Genomic DNA, 20,415 nt, shown 5'->3' on the forward strand with positions numbered 1-20,415 from the left:
CCTGATGGCTGGCCATCCACTCAAGAGCATGACCAGCCACCCGTCTCGCCAGTGATTCAGAGCTCGCTGTTTTCCCAGGTAGTTTTGTCTCCAGAGACAACTTGCTGGCGGGCAGCAACTGAAGACAATGTAGCTTGAATTAAATTAGACGCCGTCGCCAATTCCCAATCACCCCATGTGCCTTATTGAGGCCCTATGAGCACGGTAGGTTGAAGCATTGATGCTTCAACCTAAGCAGAGATCTTGTCGTGAATCCCCTTGCCACGCGCTCTCCAGCAACACTCCATGGTTTGAACATCATGGTTCTCATGAGCTGGAATGATTTGCGACAGAGGTCCTGTGGGACAGGCTTCTGGGAGACATCAGAATGAACGCAAATAAATTAAATGAGGCGATATTCTAGGGCTTGCAGCGGCCAGAGTAGAAAGATTCTTTCTATGCACGGATAGGTTCAACATCTCTTTGGGCATCGCCAGACGCATCATGAAGCGTGCTGGTCTAGTTTAAGGCGATGCACAAATGCTATTGTGGAGCTTGCATGCAGAGTGCAACGTCGATTTCGACGGAATCGGGTCGTTTGCGTGCGAATTGATTGGGCGAAAAGCGTCAAAAAGCACTCATGATAGAGTAATGCATTTGCCAGGCCTGCTTGTCGCTTCAGATCTCTTCCAACACGTCTGTATTCAGGAGACCATGCAAATCGGCCACGCACCAATTTCGACTTTAACCGGATGACTTTTGCCCTTTCTTTTGCTACGAATACTAGAGTATCGAAGTACGGGGTCCGTCTGTACAATAAGCAACTGTCCGCTGGGGTTTCCCGCCAAGTATCATCAACATCAGACGCGGATCCTGGTATGGGCGGCGTGCGATTTAGCGACCGACACCATGTGGCCAAAGCATCGTGTTGATATTATTGACGAATGTCTTTCTATACTTTGTTGTCCGTCACCGAGACGAAATCCTGCGAATTACGTCGCTTGAGCATTCCCAGGGAGGGGGGGCTCTCGAAATTTGCCTACTCTCTAGTCAATCCAATGATAACGTTACAATGGTGCCAATACTTTTGACACTTTGTGCGTTGGAACGGTTCTGTTGCCAGGGCTGGTCGCATGGCTTTACACCTAGTCTTGGATGCCTTAGAAGGATAATGCCAAAAACCGTGAATCTGGCTCTCATCAGTCCTGATGGAGCAGCTATTTTCGGGATAGGGATGTGAACTTTTCCAACCTCCAGCAATCCTCATCTTATCACAAAAGTCGTCCTGGAGTCCCGACATGGTTCGGCAATGGATGTCCCACCCTGTCTGTGACGGCTTTTTCGTAAAGTTCGTAACTGGCACGAGGCTCATGTCCGTAGCCGATGGATCCGTTTCCAGAAATCGGACGAGCTTTCTCTTCATTTGGCCTTCGGAGATTCGAGACAGCAGGAAAGACGCATACGTTGTCTCATCCGTCTCGGTACCAAGATTTGACGCGGTTGCCTAAATCTGTAATCTCGTCTTCGCTATCAAGGGATGTAATTTTATCTGTTACTAGATATGAGGCGGCTATTTTGGCAAAGAAATCACGGATATCCTTTAATTTATATAAAGAAGAATCAAATAAGAAATAAAAATTCTTAAAATTCCTACTATAGTTGTTGTTCTTGTTATTATTCTTGTTATTATTCTTATTATTGTTCTTGTTATTATCGTCGTCGTCGTTGTCGTTGTTGTTGTTATTGTTACGCTAGACAAAATCAAACTCCAGGTAGCTTAGTGTAAATAGGTTAAATGTAGCGGTTGGGATAAATATGCTGATGATATGAAGGAGCAGGGACTTTGCTGATGCTTTCCGGACTAGGACATGATATCACAAAGCGCGTGCTAAGAAGTCAATACCCACCGCCCGATAAACCCGCGTAATATTTTCTTAAAAAAAAAGAGCCAACAAAAGACTAAAAAAATTCGTCGTCCACCTCCTCCTTGACCTTCTTCTTGTCCTCCTCCTCCTCCTCCTCCTCCTCGGCCTTCTTGGCCAATTCGGCCTTCTTGGCCAATTCGGCCTTCTTGGCCTTGGCCTTCTTCTTCTTCTTATTCTTCTTCACCCCCCCATTTGAATTGGCTGGGGGGCCACCAGGAGACATGGTGCCCGAAGGCCCCTAAATTCCCGTATTTCATTAGCAAGAGCTTAAATAAGAGTCTGGTGTGTCATGTCATATAGCTTACGTGAACAACAGCCGAGCCACTGAAAAAAAAATTATTAACCACGCCGGCGTACACTATTCATTAGTTAAAATACTTTATTACCCAGAGGGTACATAATACTCACGTGGCGCGGCGGCGGCGGCGGGGCGGCGGGGGAGCCGGCAGTCTCGGGCATAATGCCCCAATTGGCCACAATTGTGGCATGTAGACCTCTGCTGCTGCCGCTTCGCGGCATATTTCTTGCCCTTCTTCCGGGCGGCGGCAGCGGCAAGGGCCCCAGGGGCCGAGACTTGGTAATCTCCCATCTGAAAAACAGTTGGGTATCAGTATATATAATGGGATAAGAGAAGATGCAACGTACGCGGCCAGGGAGTTGAGACATCTTTTTGTTGTGATGGGTCAGTTGTCGGACTGAGTAAATGGCTTGGCGCGTGCTCTCACAAAATTTTCTTGGAGAGAAATTAGAGAGAATGAACAATTTTGCGTCAGAAGATTGGGAGATCGGGTTATGAGCAGGTACGGTGAAGCGGTGTTCGACAAGTCGGCCATCGTGGTGCAAGGCACTTACAAAATTAACTACCAGATACTAGGCAAGCAGGAAAGTTAGCGAAACAGAACCACGAAGGGTAGACGGACATACATGATAGAAGTAAAAACTTCTGCGGCCAGAAAAAATTGATAAGTATATGGGTCTCGGCAATCTTTGCGAATTGTATGGAACAGGTCACGACAGGACAAGATTTGGGCCATTGTCGGCAAATGACTTACGTACTTCAGAGAGGCTGCTGAGACTGGTCAACATGAATATATCAAAAATGCAGGTACGTGTTAAACTTACGTCCCGAAATAATGATTTCAACCTAGAGCGTAAAGGATCAATTGGTCAGTATAAATTGAAGAATTGGAGGTGGCAAGATGAGACTGATTGAATTTGGGTAGTAAAAAGCCTGAGTTGCGTCACGTTCAACGTACGAAAAACTGCGTTCCAATATTAGTGCTACCTAAACCCCAGAAATGACACCTGTATGGCTTACAAAAATTTATTCGACTGGCTTATGAGTACAGATTGTAAGTCGTTAGCGAAGAGGCCAAAATTCAGAGTGTCGGAGAAATGTCTGTTTCAGGCAGCGGCTCGAGCGGTAAGGGTCAACGTACACAACAAGGGTAAGTAAATCTGCAACCATGATGTTAGCATTACCGTACATTGATTGCATGACAAATGAACTTACGATTGAACTTGATCGGTTCTGTCGCATTCAATGGCTGTGTCAGTGTGCAATTCATGTACGGTCCTCTGAACGGAGGGAGTAATTGCTCACTTTTGGAGGATAACCTGGAAAGAAAAATAGTCAGTATAGCACAAACTTGGGGGAAAACGTGAAAAGGAGCCTACTACTCTTGGTAAAGATCTATCAAACGTAAAAGTTGGCAAAGTTGTTCCAGAAATACAGTTCAAATGTCAATTGGCCGCATGGGTGAGGCAGGATTGAGTGTGTGATGGAGATGGACAAAGGGGTTTCCATACTGGAAAAGAGATACTTGATCAATTGAAAAAACAGAAATCAAGGAATTCGATATTGATGGAAGTGTTTTTCATCATTCAACGAGGCAATCCACAAGGGAAAACGTGGCAACGTACTTACAGCTTTGTGGCTGGTCCTGCGGGAGAAGAAGAATAAAGAGGGAAAAGAGGAGAGAGGAGAGAGATGGAGCTGTTTTTACTAGATATCTGGGTAATTCTTGATCCTGTGTCCCGACCGGTCATCTCGTTACTAGGGCAGGATCCTGGGCAACTACCAAGAGAGTGTTACAGCTGGCAGGAATAAACACGACAGGTGCCAACTTTTCTGAAATCATAGGTCCAGCCAATAAATTCTCCTGAATACAAGAGCAAGGTGCAAAGTGGCTTGTAGGTAGTAACTGTAAAATAGAAGGAAATGGAATATGAAAGAAGCAGTGCTAGTGAGAAGCCGGCATCTCTTTTTTTTTTTATACGGGAAGTTACAAAGATGGCAGCGACAACAAAACGACGACGACGATAACCGCCCCACCGCCAATATTCTGTGTTTTTACGACTCTGCCAAGAGTCTTAATTTGGTAGATCTTCTGTTTTCCCTTACAAGACTAGGCTACAATGTCAACTCAGCTGCATCTACTATTGTGGACAACCAATTATTTTCAATTGGGCCAGGAATTCTTGGGGTAGTGCCATACTTGTCTTGCGCGTTAGACATGGCTTGGTTGGGCAGACAAGCCCTATTACATCAGGACCAGTATGTTTTTTATGCATTGGACATGAACCGTTATCCAAACGATTGGGAGCACATGTGTTGTGGCACTGCTGGCAGACTGTCTATAAAGGTGGTAGCTGTAACATTTGAAAGCTTATCGCGTTATTTTGGACTCCGAAGCAACGGAAGAAGCGATGAGAGGTCGACAGTATGCTCACGTCGGAAAGTATAAGCCTAAGACCTTCCAATGCTGTACATCCGTGCAGATCACAATCGTACTCTGATTGATATTCTGACAGAGAAACAATCTGGTAGAGTGTATTTATCTGGTAAGAGCTATATATTAATATATTTACTTATAAGGAGATATACCTAAAAATACTATAATATATTAACTTATTAATAAGTATATACTAATATACTATAATATATTTATTTATTAGTAAGTATATACTAATATATTATAATATATTTATTTATAAATAAGTATATACTAATATATTAGAATATATTAGAATATAAAAGCTAATAACTAGGTACCTTATCTGTTTATTACTCTTTACCTCGCTCTAATAGTACTGATTTATACTAGATTGGCGACATCATTCCCATCCTCAATTCAACTTTCGCAAACGCTTGGTAGGAGGACACCATGACGGGGATCACACACAGATGAGACACACGACATGACTATGAGACCCGACGAGGACAAAGACGCTGCTGCACTCATGCGAATGTTTATTTTATTCTTAATGTAACCTTATCCCAATGTCTCCACGCCAGATGTCCGCGCTTGGAGATGACCAGTGCCTTTTGGCTCACCAGCTGGACTTGATACTTACCAATGTCCACCGTATCGATTCGTGTAAGATGATCGGTTTCGACGGGAAAGTTTAAAAGAACATTGAAGTCATTTTCATTTTTTATGCATTATTTTGCGCGTGTGTCGGATACATGATCCGTGTGTCGGATACATGATCCGTGTGTCATGGTCCGCGCTTAACGAGTCAGTTATTGAGCATCGTGCTCCAGTGATTAGGAGCTCCTCAGAGTGAAAACAAGATTCTCCTTCCCCGACTTCAGTCCCGTGTTCTTTTCCATTCTAGACACCAGTGACTCTTTGGCTAATGAAAGGGCCATTTGATAAACTAGACACCATGCTCCCAGAAGACAAAGGTGCATGCGCCGTACCTCCCCCAGACGGTATCAAGATCAAGGTGGGGGGATCAACTGTTGCACAAAAAATGGGCGTGGCCACACCACAAGTAATTGTCTGTTAATACCCCCTATATCCTGCGACATCAACCACATGCAAGACGACAGATTCTTACACAAATCCCTACAAGACAAGCCACGAGCCTGCCTATTTTCCAGGGGATTCTGCTTGCGACAGGCAGGATAGTTCCAAGATCGCTCCAGCACCTAGGTCAAAGTAACGGTTGTGGCGTTCGCGGGCGTTCGCGGGCGTAGTCTGCGCAAGTCCTCGCGTCCTCCCGTACCTTTCGGAAAATCCAGACTGAAGAGACACGAATAACCCCCGTCAATCGGAGCCCCTGTAAGAGCTCTCTAAAAATCTCTGTAGACGCGGAAAGCAAGCTTCCGCCGCCGTGTTAGAAGGGGCTTCTAGCCCCTCTCCCCGTCAACCTGCAACAGTTTCTGGTCGCAGATCTGGCTGTTTCTGACCTCAGTCCTACGACCTAAAATCTCCGTGGGCTCATGGGTAGCGTTCTGGAAGCCGGGCCGGCCGGCAAGGAATAAAAGAGCCATCTAATCTTTTTGCATAGAGATCCCAACCAAGTTGGCGGTTTAAAATACGAGGCCCCGGCATCCTCCTCGTTGAAGCTAGTGCTCGCGGAATGCTCTTTACAACAATCCCTTTGGGGCCACAATATTGTAAACACACAATTCCTTTATTAACGTCCGATACATGCGCCCTTTGCGGACATAATTCAAATTTACAACAGCAATGCATACACGAACGATTCTACAGGCGGCCTGCGTAGTAGGATCGACCTATGTAAACCTGATACAAGCCCAGACGCTGGCTATCAACAATGTCGGTGTCATCGACATGGCGACGGGCCAAGTCCAGGAGTCGCAGAATATTCTAATCAATGGCAACACGATTGTGAGCATGCAAAGCGAAGCGATCAATCCGGGGGCCGAGAACAATTTCGATGCCACGGGCATGTTCGTCATGCCTGGACTCGCCGACATGCACGTCCACTTATACTTTAGCAACAACCCAGCGAGCTTCGCGACGACGGATAACTCGGTGCTCCCCGCGCTGCTAGCCAACGGCGTGACGACCGTCCAAGACCTCGGCAGCAACTGCGACGCCGTCAAAAACACAGTGCTAAGAATCGGGCAAAGCCAGCTGCTGGGCCCGCGCATATTCACAACGTGCGAGATGCTCGACGGCGCGGACTCGCAATTCGAAACGGTCAAGAGGCTGGAAGATCCCGAAGCAGTGGAAAGCGAGGTCCAGAACCTCATGGCGCAAGGCGTCAACAAGATCAAGGTCCACCTGCGCCCGAGCCGGCCCGTGTTTCAAGCCATAGCAGCAGCGTGCCAAAAGAACAACATCATGTTTGGGGGCCACGTCCCCGACTCGATCGACGCGCGAGAGGCCGTGGACCAGGGGATGAACTTCATCGAGCACATGAGTCGCATTCCGCCCGACGACGCAAACCTCACCCAGACGATAGGCGAGAAGCAGCTCTGGGTGACGGGTACGCTCATCCAAGGGCCGTCGCAGCGCCGCCTCGGCCTGGCCAACAACTTGCGAATAGCCGGCGCCCGGATGCTCGCCGGCACCGACACGCCGCAGGGGCGAGGCCTCTGTCCGAACGGCGCCACACACACGGAACTCAAGCTGATGGTCAAGGCGGGATTCACGCCGCTGCAGGCGCTTCAAACTGCGACAACTAATGCGTACGAGTCCTTGAATATGCTTTCCCAGCTGGGGGCGATTGAGCCGGGAAAGATGGCGGATATGGTCTTGCTGAGGGGGAATCCGGTCGAAAACATCGACAACATTGACGCGATTGCCGGAGTTGTTGTGAATGGCACACTTCACGACAATGAGGCGCTTGACAAGATGCTCAGTGATGCCGACGTCGTCAACCAGTTGCCATTTGCGTGTGGTAACAAGAACGCCACAAAGCCTAGGGCTGCTGCATGTTGCTCGGTCTAGGTCCGCGCGAACCTCCCTTGTCAGCGACAAGTCATGACTTGGCCTCGTGTTGGGCCTTTTTTGCTTTTGGTCGGAGCATCTTTTCAGCTTGGTTTTTCGTGTTTGGCGTTTTCTGGCCATGGCGGCGCGGGCCGAGTTGCGTTTCGTAGCGAATCGAGCACGAAGCGAAATTATTCCCCGTCTGGGATGGGATAGTACGTACGTGCTGTCGGATAACACGTTGCACGACGTGTACAACCATCCTTTGATGATAGCAAATGACGTTCTTGTCACCGCATCAGAAGCATGGGTCAATCGCCACCAGTGTCGGCGTGTACCGGCCATTCTTTGTGGATGAAGCAGCCAATGCAGAGGCGCAAGCAGGCCACAGCCGGTGCGGAAAGCCGGCAAGTATCTGAGATCAGGAATAGCACGCAAGATGCGGTGTTTTGATAGTATAATGTATAAGTTGATGTCGAATCCAACTAATTGAGCACTGGTTTCAACATCATGTCTGGGGATGTAAGCTTCGTACGACCCCTGTTCCGAGACAAGACGTGCACTGACGTTGCTACCGCAACGTCAGTGATTGCTTCAATGGCGACGGCCATCACTCGATACTTTGATCGATACTTGGTTCTGGTGTGTGTCCCGACGCAGCTCCCGGCGTTGAGGCACTGGTACTCCAAAGTGTGCCCTCCACGACAACACCACTCGGCCACTCCGCCTGTTGTCTTTGTTGAAGGATGGTGAGTTATTCGAGAAGATAGAGATGCTCTCCATGGATAAAGTGATGAAAAATTGTCGGTGCTCTTTGGGGGTAACCCAGGCGGCATCAGGGCGTATGTTCGATGGAGATCAGAAGTTCCTGGACCTATATCTAGAATGAGAACGTGGTGTCTAGCGTTTGCAAGCAGCTTTCAAGCTTACCACCTATTCGCGACTAGTTGGCTTAGCCGGTAGCTTCCCAAACTTATGTATAAAGTCATGTACCAACGAATGGATCGCAACTCGCCCTCTCGGCCGTCTCCAGAGTCCAGACCGGAGTGTACAGTGGCACTGCCACTGTACACTCACCTGAGTACTCTTTCCCTTGCCCGGCCGTGCCTTCACAATGGAAGCTTGGTATTTCGCTCGCTCGCTCCACTGACAATACCGTCCGTGATTGTGGTTCCAACATGCCGCGAGGTTGCACGTTGGCGGCATTGCTGTGGCAGCGGTCGTGAGCATTGGGAAAGCGCGAGTCACCAAAGGAGGAACCGCGAAAAATACTAGAAGCGGGGCGGGACGAGGTGGGGCGAGCCAGGTTGTGCGGGGTGGTGGTGTGGTGGGGCGTTTCCAGACTTGGATCATGGATGATGACGGTGTAACCACCATCTCCACCACGTCGAAAATGGCGCACAAACGCCCTCATATAATTAAATAACTCACCATCCTTCAACAAAGACAACAGGCGGAGTGGCCGAGTGGTTATGGCGATTGACTAGAAATCAATTGGGTTCGCCCGCGCAGGTTCGAGTCCTGTCTCCGTCGTCCTTTTCTTTTTGTGTTTCCCACTTACAAGAAGACTCGCGAGTTGGCCACATGTTTGTGGCTTGCTTCGACTTTTTTTGCAGACACACATTGGATTGGACATGGGTCCACTTTTAGCATTTGTCTCCGCGACCTGGGCCAACAAGAAGACCCTCAGCCCAGAGTGAACAAGCGAGGTGGTGCGAGATGGCGCAAATTTGAAGCCATCACCAACCTTGCAGGACACGGCACGCGGTACGTCGCCCACAACGCAAGAGTGGCACACAGTGATGCTAGGTCCTAGTGCCTGAGGGCTCTATTTTTGGGACAAGCAAGACGTGGCTCTAGAGAGCTCGCATAAATTGTTCAAATAATAGTAGGGTGAGATGCTCCGAGTAAAATGCCTTGAGACTCAGCGGTCGCTTCACGGCGACAAATGCGTTGCACAACGATCTGATCTGGATCAAAAATACGGAGTACTCGGTAAATATGTGACTGGTGTCAATACTGAACAATAGCAAGGGTCGTAGCCAATGGGGTATTGTCATCACAATCGTTCCGGGGCATGCTTTTTGTAACACTACCGCTGATTTTCCGAGCAGCAAGAAGGGAAAAAGCATACTGCGCGTTGAGCTCAGGTTATTGCAAAACTCATGGGGATACAGTCTGTGAACAACCCATGACAATAGTGTACGAGTGTGTTGAAGTGCTTGGCATGAGGCGTACAAATTCCGGCGTGTTGTTTGCTTCCTTGGCAAGTGTGCCATTTTACAAGGTTCACGTAATCCGCATTCAAAATTTGGTGATGACTCTACATGTCTTTCTGCGTAGGCTAAATGCCAACATTCGAGAAGCCACAAATTGCTCCAAGACCTAGATTTTTAGACTGGCTCTCCACGACGCAATGTCTTTTCTACTATTCCCGAGATTGACATTGCTTGGAATGGAAGACTTTGCACTGCGCGTTAGATTTGGCCGCTGTCCCTCCTCGACTCGTGCTATAGGGTATGGGAACACTGCTCCGGCTCAGCTTCCAACCACCATCGTGGGTGACCAGCGCTGGGTTTACCATCAGATATCGGCTGGTAACTTCCCCGTGATGACTCATGAGCAACCCATTTTTACCTTCTCATGAGCAACACACATACTGGGGAACCATTCATCGCCCGGAATATTTCACTACCCTTTGGGTGGCGGGCCGCGCGTGGTTCGTTTGTGTGTAAGCTTTTCAAGGCGGATTAAGAAGCCGGTTTCACAACGAACAACAAGGCGGAGTGGCCGAGTGGTTATGGCGATTGACTAGAAATCAATTGGGTTCGCCCGCGCAGGTTCGAGTCCTGTCTCCGTCGATTTCTTTTTGTTGTTGTGTTATTTTTCCATCATGTCATATTTTTTGGTGGTGTTTTCGGCTGTGCCGTTTGATGGGTTGCCAAAACGGGCTGCAGCCCCGAGTGGGCGGCCCGCCCCACTATTTACCCAGCCGGGCGGGAGACCCCACCCAAAAGCTTGGTGCTGGACCCCACTTGAGCGTCATACCCACCAGACAGAGAGAGGGTAAATTGGCAACTTGGCAACGATGGGAGATGGCACGATTTGGGTCGCTGCTAGCTGGCCTTCGCCCTCATGGCGACTAGGGATGAACCACAAATTTGGGTCCATCGTCGCAAATTCCGAAGCCATCGGACGACTCTGAAACCCATGTCTGCTGCTGTGGCCCAAGGCTGGGAACCGTTGACTATTGTCTTGGCCGCACTTGTTGCTCTTGTTGCCGACTCGCGTGACGGGAGTGACTTTTTGCCGGGAGGAGCTCTTGGAACTGGGCGGCCAAAAAGTGGACATGTTGCTTTGGGCGTTTATGGTGCTGCTACGCGCGCGTGTCGTTTCGTGACCGCCTGTAGCCATCACCGACTTTCACCGCAAATGTGCCGTGACGGATCATCCCAATTAAGCTCTATCCAGGGCCTTTGCTGTCGGGGTGAAGAATAATCAAGGTCAACTACATACTACTAGTACTAGTCTGTTTTGACCCCCGCGTTTCACATCCTCCGCGTTGCCCGATTGGACAACAAAACTACTCCGTATGGTATGGACTACGGAGTATGGAGTACTACTACATTGCTCCAACTCCATCGCGAAATAGACTATTGCGCTCTTTGACAGGTTGCTCTTGTGCTGCATTGCGCATAACAGCATGTCGACATTTTGTCGACGCGGTCGCCTCTGACGATGAGCGGCAACAGACACCGGCCAATGCACATGTGCCGTCACTCATGCTTTATAAACCCAAGTCAATCTCAATCCATGGAAATAACCGCGGGCCTTGCACCGAGACATGGCCACGTTTTTCGAGTCTCGACGACCAGATTGAGCGTCGTGCACGAACTGCGCAAGGGGGAGCGCTCACACGGCCCGGGATCGACGCCACCAAAACAAACGGCCCTGCCAAAACGCAAGCTTTTTCCATCCTGGTCATAACCAGTGGCCATTAACAAGCTCGCAAACCCAGCCGAATCCGAACAAGACGAACCAGCAAAGAGCCTGTCGCATTGGCCGCCGTGGCGCCTTGTGGGCAATATGGAGGCTAATGACTCTGCGGGGGTTGGCGCCTCCCGAGATGGTTCAAAAAGGGCATGACAAGTCGACATGGACACTCATTTCCGCCAGTGGACAAATGTATATTCTCAACTGCATACCGTCTTTTTTCACTGACGAAAAGCTCTGGGGGAAAGTTGTTGCCCCTGTCGAAGCGGAATGCCTCCCAGTTCCTGACGTCCGCTTTGTTGGCCCCAACACCGAGTGAGACACTGTGAAATCACCGCCTCGCCTCAAAAAAAAAAAAAACGGATTGCCTCCTCTCTCGTTTCTCTACAGACATGAATGTAACGATGGAGTGCGAGCTGGACCGAATCGACATGATGCATTCGGGAATACAATTCTCGTATGATGACATTGCGTTTGCGCCGGCATCCACCGCGCACGGGACCTACTACGACGGCGAGCAGGACGAGGTAGAGAATCTGGATGAGTACCAAGAAGGCGGCCATCACCCGGTACACATACACGACCGCCTGGGCGCGCAGAGATACCGCGTCATTCACAAACTCGGCCACGGCGCGTACGGCACCGTGTGGCTGTGTCGAGACCACCAGCTCCACCGCTATGTCGCCGTCAAGGTCATGACGGCGGACGTGTCGCTGGACCGGGTGCCCGAGATGTCCATCCTGAAGCGTCTCGACCAGACGAACCCCGGGGCGCGGCACATTGCCCTGCCGCTGGACAGCTTCGCGGTCTACGGGCCCAACGGCACGCACCAGTGCATCGTCTTCCCGCTGCTGGGCCAGTGTGTTTCCCCCGTCCTGTGGCAGCGACTCGAGCACCCGGGTCTGGTTCTCAGAAACCTGTGCCACCAGGCGGTGCTGGCCTTGAACTGCCTGCACGAAGGCGGCGTCGGCCACGGAGGTGAGGCCTTGACGGCTAAAAAGAAAAAAAAAGCTGTATAAGCTAACAACACGAGCAGATTTCCGGCCGTCCAACATCCTGCTCAAAGTTTCGGGGCTAGACGGCCTGAGCGAGGACGAGCTTCTCTCGCAGATAGGATACCCAGAGCCGGGCAACGTCGTCGCCGACCACGGCGGGCCGCTGCCGCCCTTTTCTCCGCGGTACCTCGTCCCGGCGGCCGACATGTCGCGCCTCGACTCCAAGTACCTGCGGGAGGAGGTGTGCCTGATCCGCCTCGGGCAGCTGTACCTCGAGTCCGCGCCGCCGCCGGACCTGGGCACGCCGGAGAACTACCTGCCGCCGGAGCGGCTGGTGGACGACCAAAAGGACCGGGTAGGGCTCAGCTGCGACATCTGGGCGCTGGGCTGCACCCTGTTCGAGATCCGGCTGCAGACGCCGCTGTTCCACATGCTGTACGGGCCGGACGAGGTGCTCGACGAGATGGTCAGCTTCTTCGGGAAGCTGCCGGAGCCGTGGTGGTCGCGGTGGGAGCAGCACGGGGACTACCGCGACGAGGAGGGCAACACGCTGCGCAGGAGGGTCGACGTGGACGGCGAGCCGTACGGCATCGACAGCGTGCTGCGGGGGGACAAGTCCAGCATGAGGACCGTCGACGGCGTCTTGCGGGTCGTCAAGACGATGGAGGTGCCGCGGGACGAGGTGGCCGCGCTGAAGGCGCTCCTGCTCGGGATTTGCGCGTACGCGCCCGAGAACCGCCTCTGCACGGGGGACATTTTGCGCGCCGAGTGGTTCAAGAGGTGCAGCTGGTCGTGAGGCCGGCGTGGCCGTGGCTCGCACGTGAAGAGGTGTATATACATATCCTGGGCTTTGTCGTCCTTCTAAAGCGATGCTCCTGCGCTGGACAGCCTTGTCATGTGAAGGCCAAAGCTGCCCAGTGGTGGCTGCTGCATGTATATAAAACGATTGAGCTGGCAACTTCTGCAAGATGCGTCGTGGCGCAGGACCACCAAGTCAACTGTTCTTCATCCACCCGTCGACACAACCTTTGCGTTGGGAGTCTTTGCCGCCTTTTTCCTCGCTGTCCTTTGAGTGGAAAAATTGGGGTGATGCCAGAGTAGACGAATGAGGAAACTTGCAGTATTGCTCCTTCCCTCTGGTGGTTTTTGCAAACATTTTGGATCCTTCTAGATGTTCGGTGCGGGGCGGGCCGAGTTCTATATTTAGTGCGCGCTGATCTCGTCGGCACTTGAGCGCCAGACCTGTTGGCATCCCTGTGGAGAAGGGCACATGGGTTGCGGCATGATGCTCGATGGTATGATTGAATCTTGCGTTGAAGCTTGAAGGCATGCTCTGGTGACATTTCGGAATCGCAGCGCTAGAAGGAGAGGAATGCTACAGTTACGGGCCTTGACGGGTCAAGTAAAGGATCCTTGAAAAGTCTACAAGTAACTAACCGAGGTTTTTCTTTATCAACCCATACCATTGTGCCGTTTATATTCTTTACACTGATAATCTGTTCACACCTATCATAAATGAATCCCAAAGCAGTCACCGGCCAGAGACGGCAGAGCCCTTTCCAAGCTCGCCGTTTCACGAATTCCGTTCGCCTTGCTCAACGCCTTCAACATATCTAGTTTACACTTTGCACAGTCCAGCTGGTCCTCGTGGCTACGACCCCCGGCCCCGCAGCCGTGTACCAAGTTCAGCAAGACGTCTAGGACCCCAGGCTGGATCGTTATGACCATGCAACCTGCATTGCCACATGGCATGAAAGGGCTCATTTCCCGCCCGCGCGTCTTACACCCTTGGACGTCATAGTTGCGATACACGGAAACGGAATATATCATGTTCTATTATAGTCAATTTGCTATGTCCATTAATGCTATTTCCCATCATCGTCGCCTCAAGTCCAACCCGACTGAGTATGCTATTAGATGCTGCCCCCACATACTTTGACTGCCTCCCGTTCAGCAGATGCCAGCAATATCGTCATTCATCATGAATAGCGTCCGTCCTCATCGCAACGCCTATGGAAGTCCCTGAGCCGGGTAGCTCTTGTCGGGCGAGACAACCTGGCCGTTCTCGACCTCCTTATCGCTGTAGGCGGGGTAGGCAATGATGCGGTGCTTGTTGTCGACGACGGCAAAGGTGGTGAAGCCGTTGCCCGGGCCGAACTGGCCGCTCCAGCCAGAGGTGATGGTGTAGTCGCCAAAGTTCTGGGCGCCGCCGTTGCTCTGGGCGGCGGGGGTGCTCCCGGCGTTCCTGACGACAAAGTCGACGGCCGTCTTGGAGTAGATCTTGGGGTTGATGGCGAACTTCCAGTGGCACTCGGTGTTGTCCTTGTTGCACCAGCGGTGGGCGCCCTCGATGGTCCACTCGGGGATGCCCTGGACCAGCATGGACTTTTCGGCCGGGGCGGGAGCCGCAGCCACGGAGGAGGCGGCGAAGAGGGCGGCCACGATGGTCTGGGTGAGTTGCATGTTGGCGGTGGTGGAAAGGGTGCAAGTGTCTTGTGTAAGTGGATGGATGGGCTTGGATGGGATGAGACTCGAGTCAGTAGATGGATGCTGAGGAGTGAATTGCAAGAGGATAGCTGGAATTTGGGACAGACACAGGGCGCCTTATATAATTTTCTCGTTTTGCGCAGTCTCCCGGACTCGTTGCGTTGTGCTCTTGTCGTCACGGCGGGCGAGACAGCAGCTCAGGCTGACATCACGAAGCTGCCGTCGGTCCAGCCTCCAGGTCGATACCCCATGTGGCAACAGGTCCAGCATGACAAGCATGCACGCCCGTAACACGACATGATCGGCAGACGGGTCGCTTGGCCCACCTCGTAAAACCACATCACTGCTGGAGGTTACTACCCCAGCCAACCACTCGTTGCCGCATGTCGGCCGTTTTGGCAGCGTCCTATTGCTATTGCCCCGGGCGAAACTTGTCTCCCTGCGATTGACTGCCAGCGACGGGTTTCTGGTTCCGGAAAATATGCCAGAACAAGGTGAGGTTGGGACGAACGGCCCTTCGCCCCAAGCCCACGGCCCAAGACACGGGCTCACTCGAGGCAAGACACTCGCAGGCTTCCTCACTCGCTCCTAGCCACTCGTAGGCCAAAGAGCTTGGCAGTGGCTCAGAAGGCACGAAAGAACCTACTGCGCCGTGTCCAACCCATGGTTCGTGCAGCGTCAGTCGTGGTATGATTTGAATCAACTGCCACCCCATTACCTAACGTGTCAACGTGTCCGACTTGCTACTGGCCGACTGGTTCGATTCGATCCGGGCTCTCTGCATCTCGGCAACTCTGCATCTCGGCTCTACGGAGCACAGGGAGCATCCGGCTGAAGCTGTCTGGGGCCTAGCTGCCGCAACCTCGTATTTGGCCATGAAGAACTCCATGTCAGCAAGCCTTGCCTCAACGGGGACAGAACTTTTCCCACGTCACCGTGACAGTCGGTGAAGGAGACGGCGCCACCGACGCAGCTAAACCCGGCAGGGCTTCGTTGCTGCCCATGACATAACCGGGCGGCGTATGTGTGTTGTTGCGCGGATACCTGCACTATCCGAGGCCGAGACCCTTTTCTTTGCCGCCGTTGCAACGGCCTCGAGAGGTTTCCGGATGCCTTTCCACTTGTCAACAGGGCTGTTCGTGTGCGACAACCCCGAGAAAACTTGGCCGGTCAATGGGTTCGAATAGGGCGGCTGAGGCTGCGGGTGGCTTCGTGCTCTCCAACAGCCTGGATGGGACAAAAAGAAACGCTGCCGCTACAGATGATCCACCAGGTTCGACAGCGTGGCAATGCCAAGAGGACATCGCAATGATGGAATACGACCGGGCCCTGGCAATTACAGGTTAGGACAATCGGCTCTTTGCCGACGCTTCTCCGCCACGATGACGATGGGTCGCAACTTTGCAAGACGTGATTACATATTTAGCCTTGGGTCGAGTCAAGTCAAGTCAAGTCGCAGAAATCGGCCCGGGATGCCGTTGCAGCAGCTATTTTGGTCACGGCCACAGACCGGGCGCAAAGTGGTTAAACCCGCAAGGCCAGCAAGGCAGCCTTGACTCTTGTCTAATACGCCGCTGTGCTCATGTCGCTTCATTGACGCCTGATTGCCGCGTCTGGTGCATGGAACTGCATGCCTCGCGCAACAGCGATACGTCACGTCATGTCGCTCTGCCGCCGTCCAAGGTTGTGCCACGTTGGGAACGGACAACTCTCGTTTTGTGTTTCCAACCCTGGCACCGATCAAAGCCGCGGACTGGGGAGCCATTCGGGGCGCCGACGCAAGAGTAGCACCGACGGAGCCTCTAAACCGCTTCGTTTTAGCAGCTTCGCGGTAGTACGGGCGCTCAACTGCGTATTTCGACGATACGACTGGGCGTGTGTCGACGATGTAACAGCACGCCGGGCCGCATGAGCCTTGTTCGTCTTGTTGCTGACGGCAGTGGCTGTGGTTACTCAACATCGGAATACGTCCCTTGCTGTCGAGTTGAAAACCACCGCCGCCATTTCCCCGCACAAGGCATACATGCAGAGGAGTACATTTACGTTCCTCTCGATTCGTGGCCAGTCATCGATGTGAACGTAGGGCGCGGTGTCTCGGCCGAATCTCGCGCTTTGAGTCAGCCAAGCCCGCTGCCATTGCTAATCGAGCGAGAGAACCGATAGTCTGCAGAGTCCATCGGAATCCGTATCGTCTGTTCACATCTCTCACAACGTACACTTGAGCCTTTCATTAACTATGTGTAAACACTAGGCTCTAGGTCATCCATCTCGCTTCTTCCATTTACCTGCCTCTAGCGCTGCAGCCTGCTAGTCACGCGCTACCGCTTCAACATTTACGGAGTACTTATGAGACAATCTTTGAGACATATTGAATCGAGCTTCAATGCGTGCAAGGTGTTCACATCAGCGAGTGAAAACTCTTGCACAAGAATGCTCTTTCGTAAAAGACGCACATGCCATTGCGGCTGCGACTTGTTGCCATTCAGGCGGTCAAGCTGTCAATAGTCGTTGGTTCCCTGTTTCAGTGCTTTATGCTGCCACATGACGCAAAGTAAGCCTGATGTGCGGCCCTAGCATAACCAGGGTGCATAATTGAAAGACATCTACAGCTTGGCATCGAAAGTACGTCCGTCTCGAAACTCTCCACCAAGAGGAGGTCAAGTGGCTGGAAGCTGAGATGGACAAAATAAACAATGTAAATATATTGTATCTGCGTCCTTGTAGGATAACTCCGCCCCCGAACTTGGCCATAAAAACGTGCCAAACGTCGCTTTCAAACCAGACACCTGTCATGCCATGCCATGCCATCCCACGTATATACAGTACTGTCTAGTTGATCAGATGTGTTTGTACCAAACTATAATCCATGATGCGAGTCATCCAACCCAATCAGTCCGTTCTCATGCATATGTTTCGCGACAGGATAAACGGCGCGGGCAAAATTGCTCCGGCCCTCGAGCACGTATCGCGGCGTGATATTATAATCGAAGCCCTTGATGATATATCCATGCCGGTCGGGCTGAAAAGCATGAAGGATATATGTACTGGACCAATCCCGCGCCCAAGGGGGGTTGCCACCCGGTCGACCTGAGCCCTCGTCGTGAAACTGTTGTCCTTCTACCTTTCCTCCAGTTTCCGGGGGTGTATCGTCATGGACCTCGAACAGCATGCTGCAGTCTTCCGCCTCCCAGCCTACCGGAGCCAGGGCTGCTTTGTCGAGAATCAACATCTCCCCCGGCTCTGCAACAAGTTGCTCGCCAACCCGGGTGAGCACGAGGTTGCTATGAGTGACCCATCCCCCATCATATACCTGATGCATCTCTTCGTGCCAAAGTGAAATCATCTTGGCGCCCTTTTTCGACATAAAGGTCCCGCTGTTTAATTGACCGCTGATTTCCCTTCCCCCGACGGCGTTAAATCCGCTCTTTAGTATGGGCCGAATATCTCGTAGGGCGTGGGCGTCAAAGTCGATGTATACGCCGCCAAAGTCTCGGATCGCCTGAACCCTGAGAAAATCTGACTTGTGCTCCATTCCTGTTATCTCCACACTGTTGTTTGCGTGACTGGGCACTGGCACGACGTTTATCCTCAAGTTGGGCATGCCAAAGATGAGTCTGTCCCATTTACCAGATGCCCCGTCTCGTGCGCGAGTTATGGAGTCGTCGTGGGCATTGGTGTGAAGATAGATGGTCTGCGGTTGCCAGTAATGCCAGGCCGCATACACAGAAAGATAGTGCTTGAACTGAAACGAAAAGTCGGCGTTGGCATCCTTCAGCACGTACACGAAGTGCACGTCATTGGGAATGCTTGGGTTGTTGCTGCCATGGCGGACGAGTTGACTTGTCCAAGGAGATTGGTAGCCGTAAAATAGTATGATAATAGTCGCCAGCACACTGAAAATGACCATCCAAGTCCGTCGGTCGGGAGACGTGCGCATCCTGTGCCTGCTGCCAATTATAGGCAGTTGATTCATAAAGTCGTTGAAAGTCAAGCCTCCTTCCGTAGTATAAAAACGCCGTGAGATATCCTACTGCGAGCAAAACATGAGCTCATTTTAATGAAATGCAAAGGGCTGCGGCTACTGTGTCTAGTATTTTCTTGGCACCTTCTTCGAAATACTTATAATCAATTCGAAAATTGGGATACAATGAGTGTTGCATTGATCATTACACGTGGCTTGTATGGGTTTGGAAGTCTTACTCGCGGACTTGTAGCCAAACGAGCATACAATAAAACAGGCTGGTAATTTGAAACTGTAATCGTACGAGTTACAGTGTGAAATTGAGTCTGTTCTACGGTATCCGTCTTGACTCGAGTTCGTTTTGCGTCATGAAATCCGACATCAAGGTGCACGCGCATGACAGTGTCATAGCACAACGAGTCATGTGTGACAAGGGCCTAGCTTGGAGCAATTACTCAATTCATCTAATAACAGTCTTTGGTATCAAAGGTCCTTGGTTTTCCTCAAGGCCTTGAGGGACCGAAGATGTCTATTTATACAAGAAGTCGGTGAGGACCTTCTGCCCTAATCCCGTGACCGTAGCCCTTGTGTAACCAGCCATTTCCGTGTAACATCATGAGGAGGGCTTTTGAGCTCCTAATCTCGATGCTAGTAACTTCGCTTGCTGAGCCGGGATGGACGCGAGAGTGCAAGCCGAGCAATTATATTACCCTTGAGACCATCCAGGTGTCTTGTTTATTTGGTAGTCGCGTCGACTAGGCCGTCCGAGGGCAGAAATCTGGCGTAAATAAGTGCGACATTCCGTGGCTTGTGCGTCTGGTTTGTTGTTCCCACACTGTTGATTTTTTGATGAGCATGAAACTACATATTTATATTGCAATGACCTATATGGGTTCAAGGAAGGCAGCAGTAATGTCACAGCAGGGGACTAGAGGAGCTTTTATATCGCGTTCTATAGTGATCTATTAGATATAGGGAGAGTATATATGATTCGCGGTTAGGCTTGGCTTTTAGGGAATAATAAGATAGAGGCGCTTAAGGCAAGTGTTTTCTTTCTTTTTTGACCTTATCCTTTAATTTTATATTATTCTTTACCCTTTATAAGTTACTTACTAATTATTATATAATTTACTACTTTTAATGCTATTTTTTTGGCAGTAAACTATCTGCCTATCTATTAATTATATATTGGTATAATAGTAAAGTTAACTTATATACTGCGATTTATAAACGCTACTTATATATTTAAATTAAAAGTAAAGCTTACTAGGTATTATAATAATTTTATCCCTTTAGCTTTATATAATAATAAAGCTTTTAAAGCTTTATAAACTTATATAAAAACTTAATATATTTATACTAAATAATCTCTTAAATTTAATTAT

At 50.8% G+C, this 20,415-nt stretch overlaps 5 protein-coding genes and 2 non-coding genes across 7 annotated transcripts; 4 read left to right on the plus strand and 3 right to left on the minus strand.

The window, feature by feature from the left end:
* Window positions 1-1,938: 1,938 nt before the first annotated feature.
* G6M90_00g111080 (uncharacterized protein) lies at window positions 1,939-2,570 on the minus strand (the record flags this gene model as incomplete). The annotated part of the gene is made up of 4 exons (XM_014688268.1): window positions 1,939-2,142; window positions 2,210-2,262; window positions 2,313-2,493; window positions 2,550-2,570. The coding sequence occupies 4 exons, from the start codon at window positions 2,568-2,570 to the stop codon at window positions 1,939-1,941; spliced, it is 459 nt and encodes a 152-aa protein (XP_014543754.1).
* A 3,815-nt stretch (window positions 2,571-6,385) lies between these two features.
* On the plus strand, window positions 6,386-7,615 carry G6M90_00g111090 (uncharacterized protein; the record flags this gene model as incomplete). The annotated part of the gene is made up of 1 exon (XM_014688267.1): window positions 6,386-7,615. The coding sequence occupies one exon, from the start codon at window positions 6,386-6,388 to the stop codon at window positions 7,613-7,615; it is 1,230 nt and encodes a 409-aa protein (XP_014543753.1).
* Window positions 7,616-9,046: 1,431 nt separating this feature from the next.
* Window positions 9,047-9,127, plus strand: G6M90_tRNA00000116. The gene has a single exon. It is a non-coding gene; the product is annotated as a tRNA-Ser (tRNA).
* A 1,247-nt stretch (window positions 9,128-10,374) lies between these two features.
* Window positions 10,375-10,455, plus strand: G6M90_tRNA00000117. The gene has a single exon. It is a non-coding gene; the product is annotated as a tRNA-Ser (tRNA).
* Window positions 10,456-11,991: 1,536 nt separating this feature from the next.
* Window positions 11,992-13,378, plus strand: dsk1_3 (Protein kinase dsk1; the record flags this gene model as incomplete). Its single annotated transcript, XM_014688266.1, has 2 exons — window positions 11,992-12,565; window positions 12,624-13,378. 2 exons carry the CDS (start codon window positions 11,992-11,994, stop codon window positions 13,376-13,378), a joined length of 1,329 nt encoding a protein of 442 aa, XP_014543752.1.
* Window positions 13,379-14,592: 1,214 nt separating this feature from the next.
* Window positions 14,593-15,045, minus strand: G6M90_00g111110 (uncharacterized protein; the record flags this gene model as incomplete). Its single annotated transcript, XM_014688265.1, has 1 exon — window positions 14,593-15,045. The coding sequence occupies one exon, from the start codon at window positions 15,043-15,045 to the stop codon at window positions 14,593-14,595; it is 453 nt and encodes a 150-aa protein (XP_014543751.1).
* A 2,881-nt stretch (window positions 15,046-17,926) lies between these two features.
* Window positions 17,927-19,006, minus strand: G6M90_00g111120 (uncharacterized protein; the record flags this gene model as incomplete). The annotated part of the gene is made up of 1 exon (XM_014688264.1): window positions 17,927-19,006. One exon carries the CDS (start codon window positions 19,004-19,006, stop codon window positions 17,927-17,929), a length of 1,080 nt encoding a protein of 359 aa, XP_014543750.1.
* Window positions 19,007-20,415: the final 1,409 nt, after the last annotated feature.

This window comes from Metarhizium brunneum, chromosome 7, assembly GCF_013426205.1.
Source record: "Metarhizium brunneum chromosome 7, complete sequence".
NCBI lineage: Eukaryota > Fungi > Ascomycota > Sordariomycetes > Hypocreales > Clavicipitaceae > Metarhizium > Metarhizium brunneum.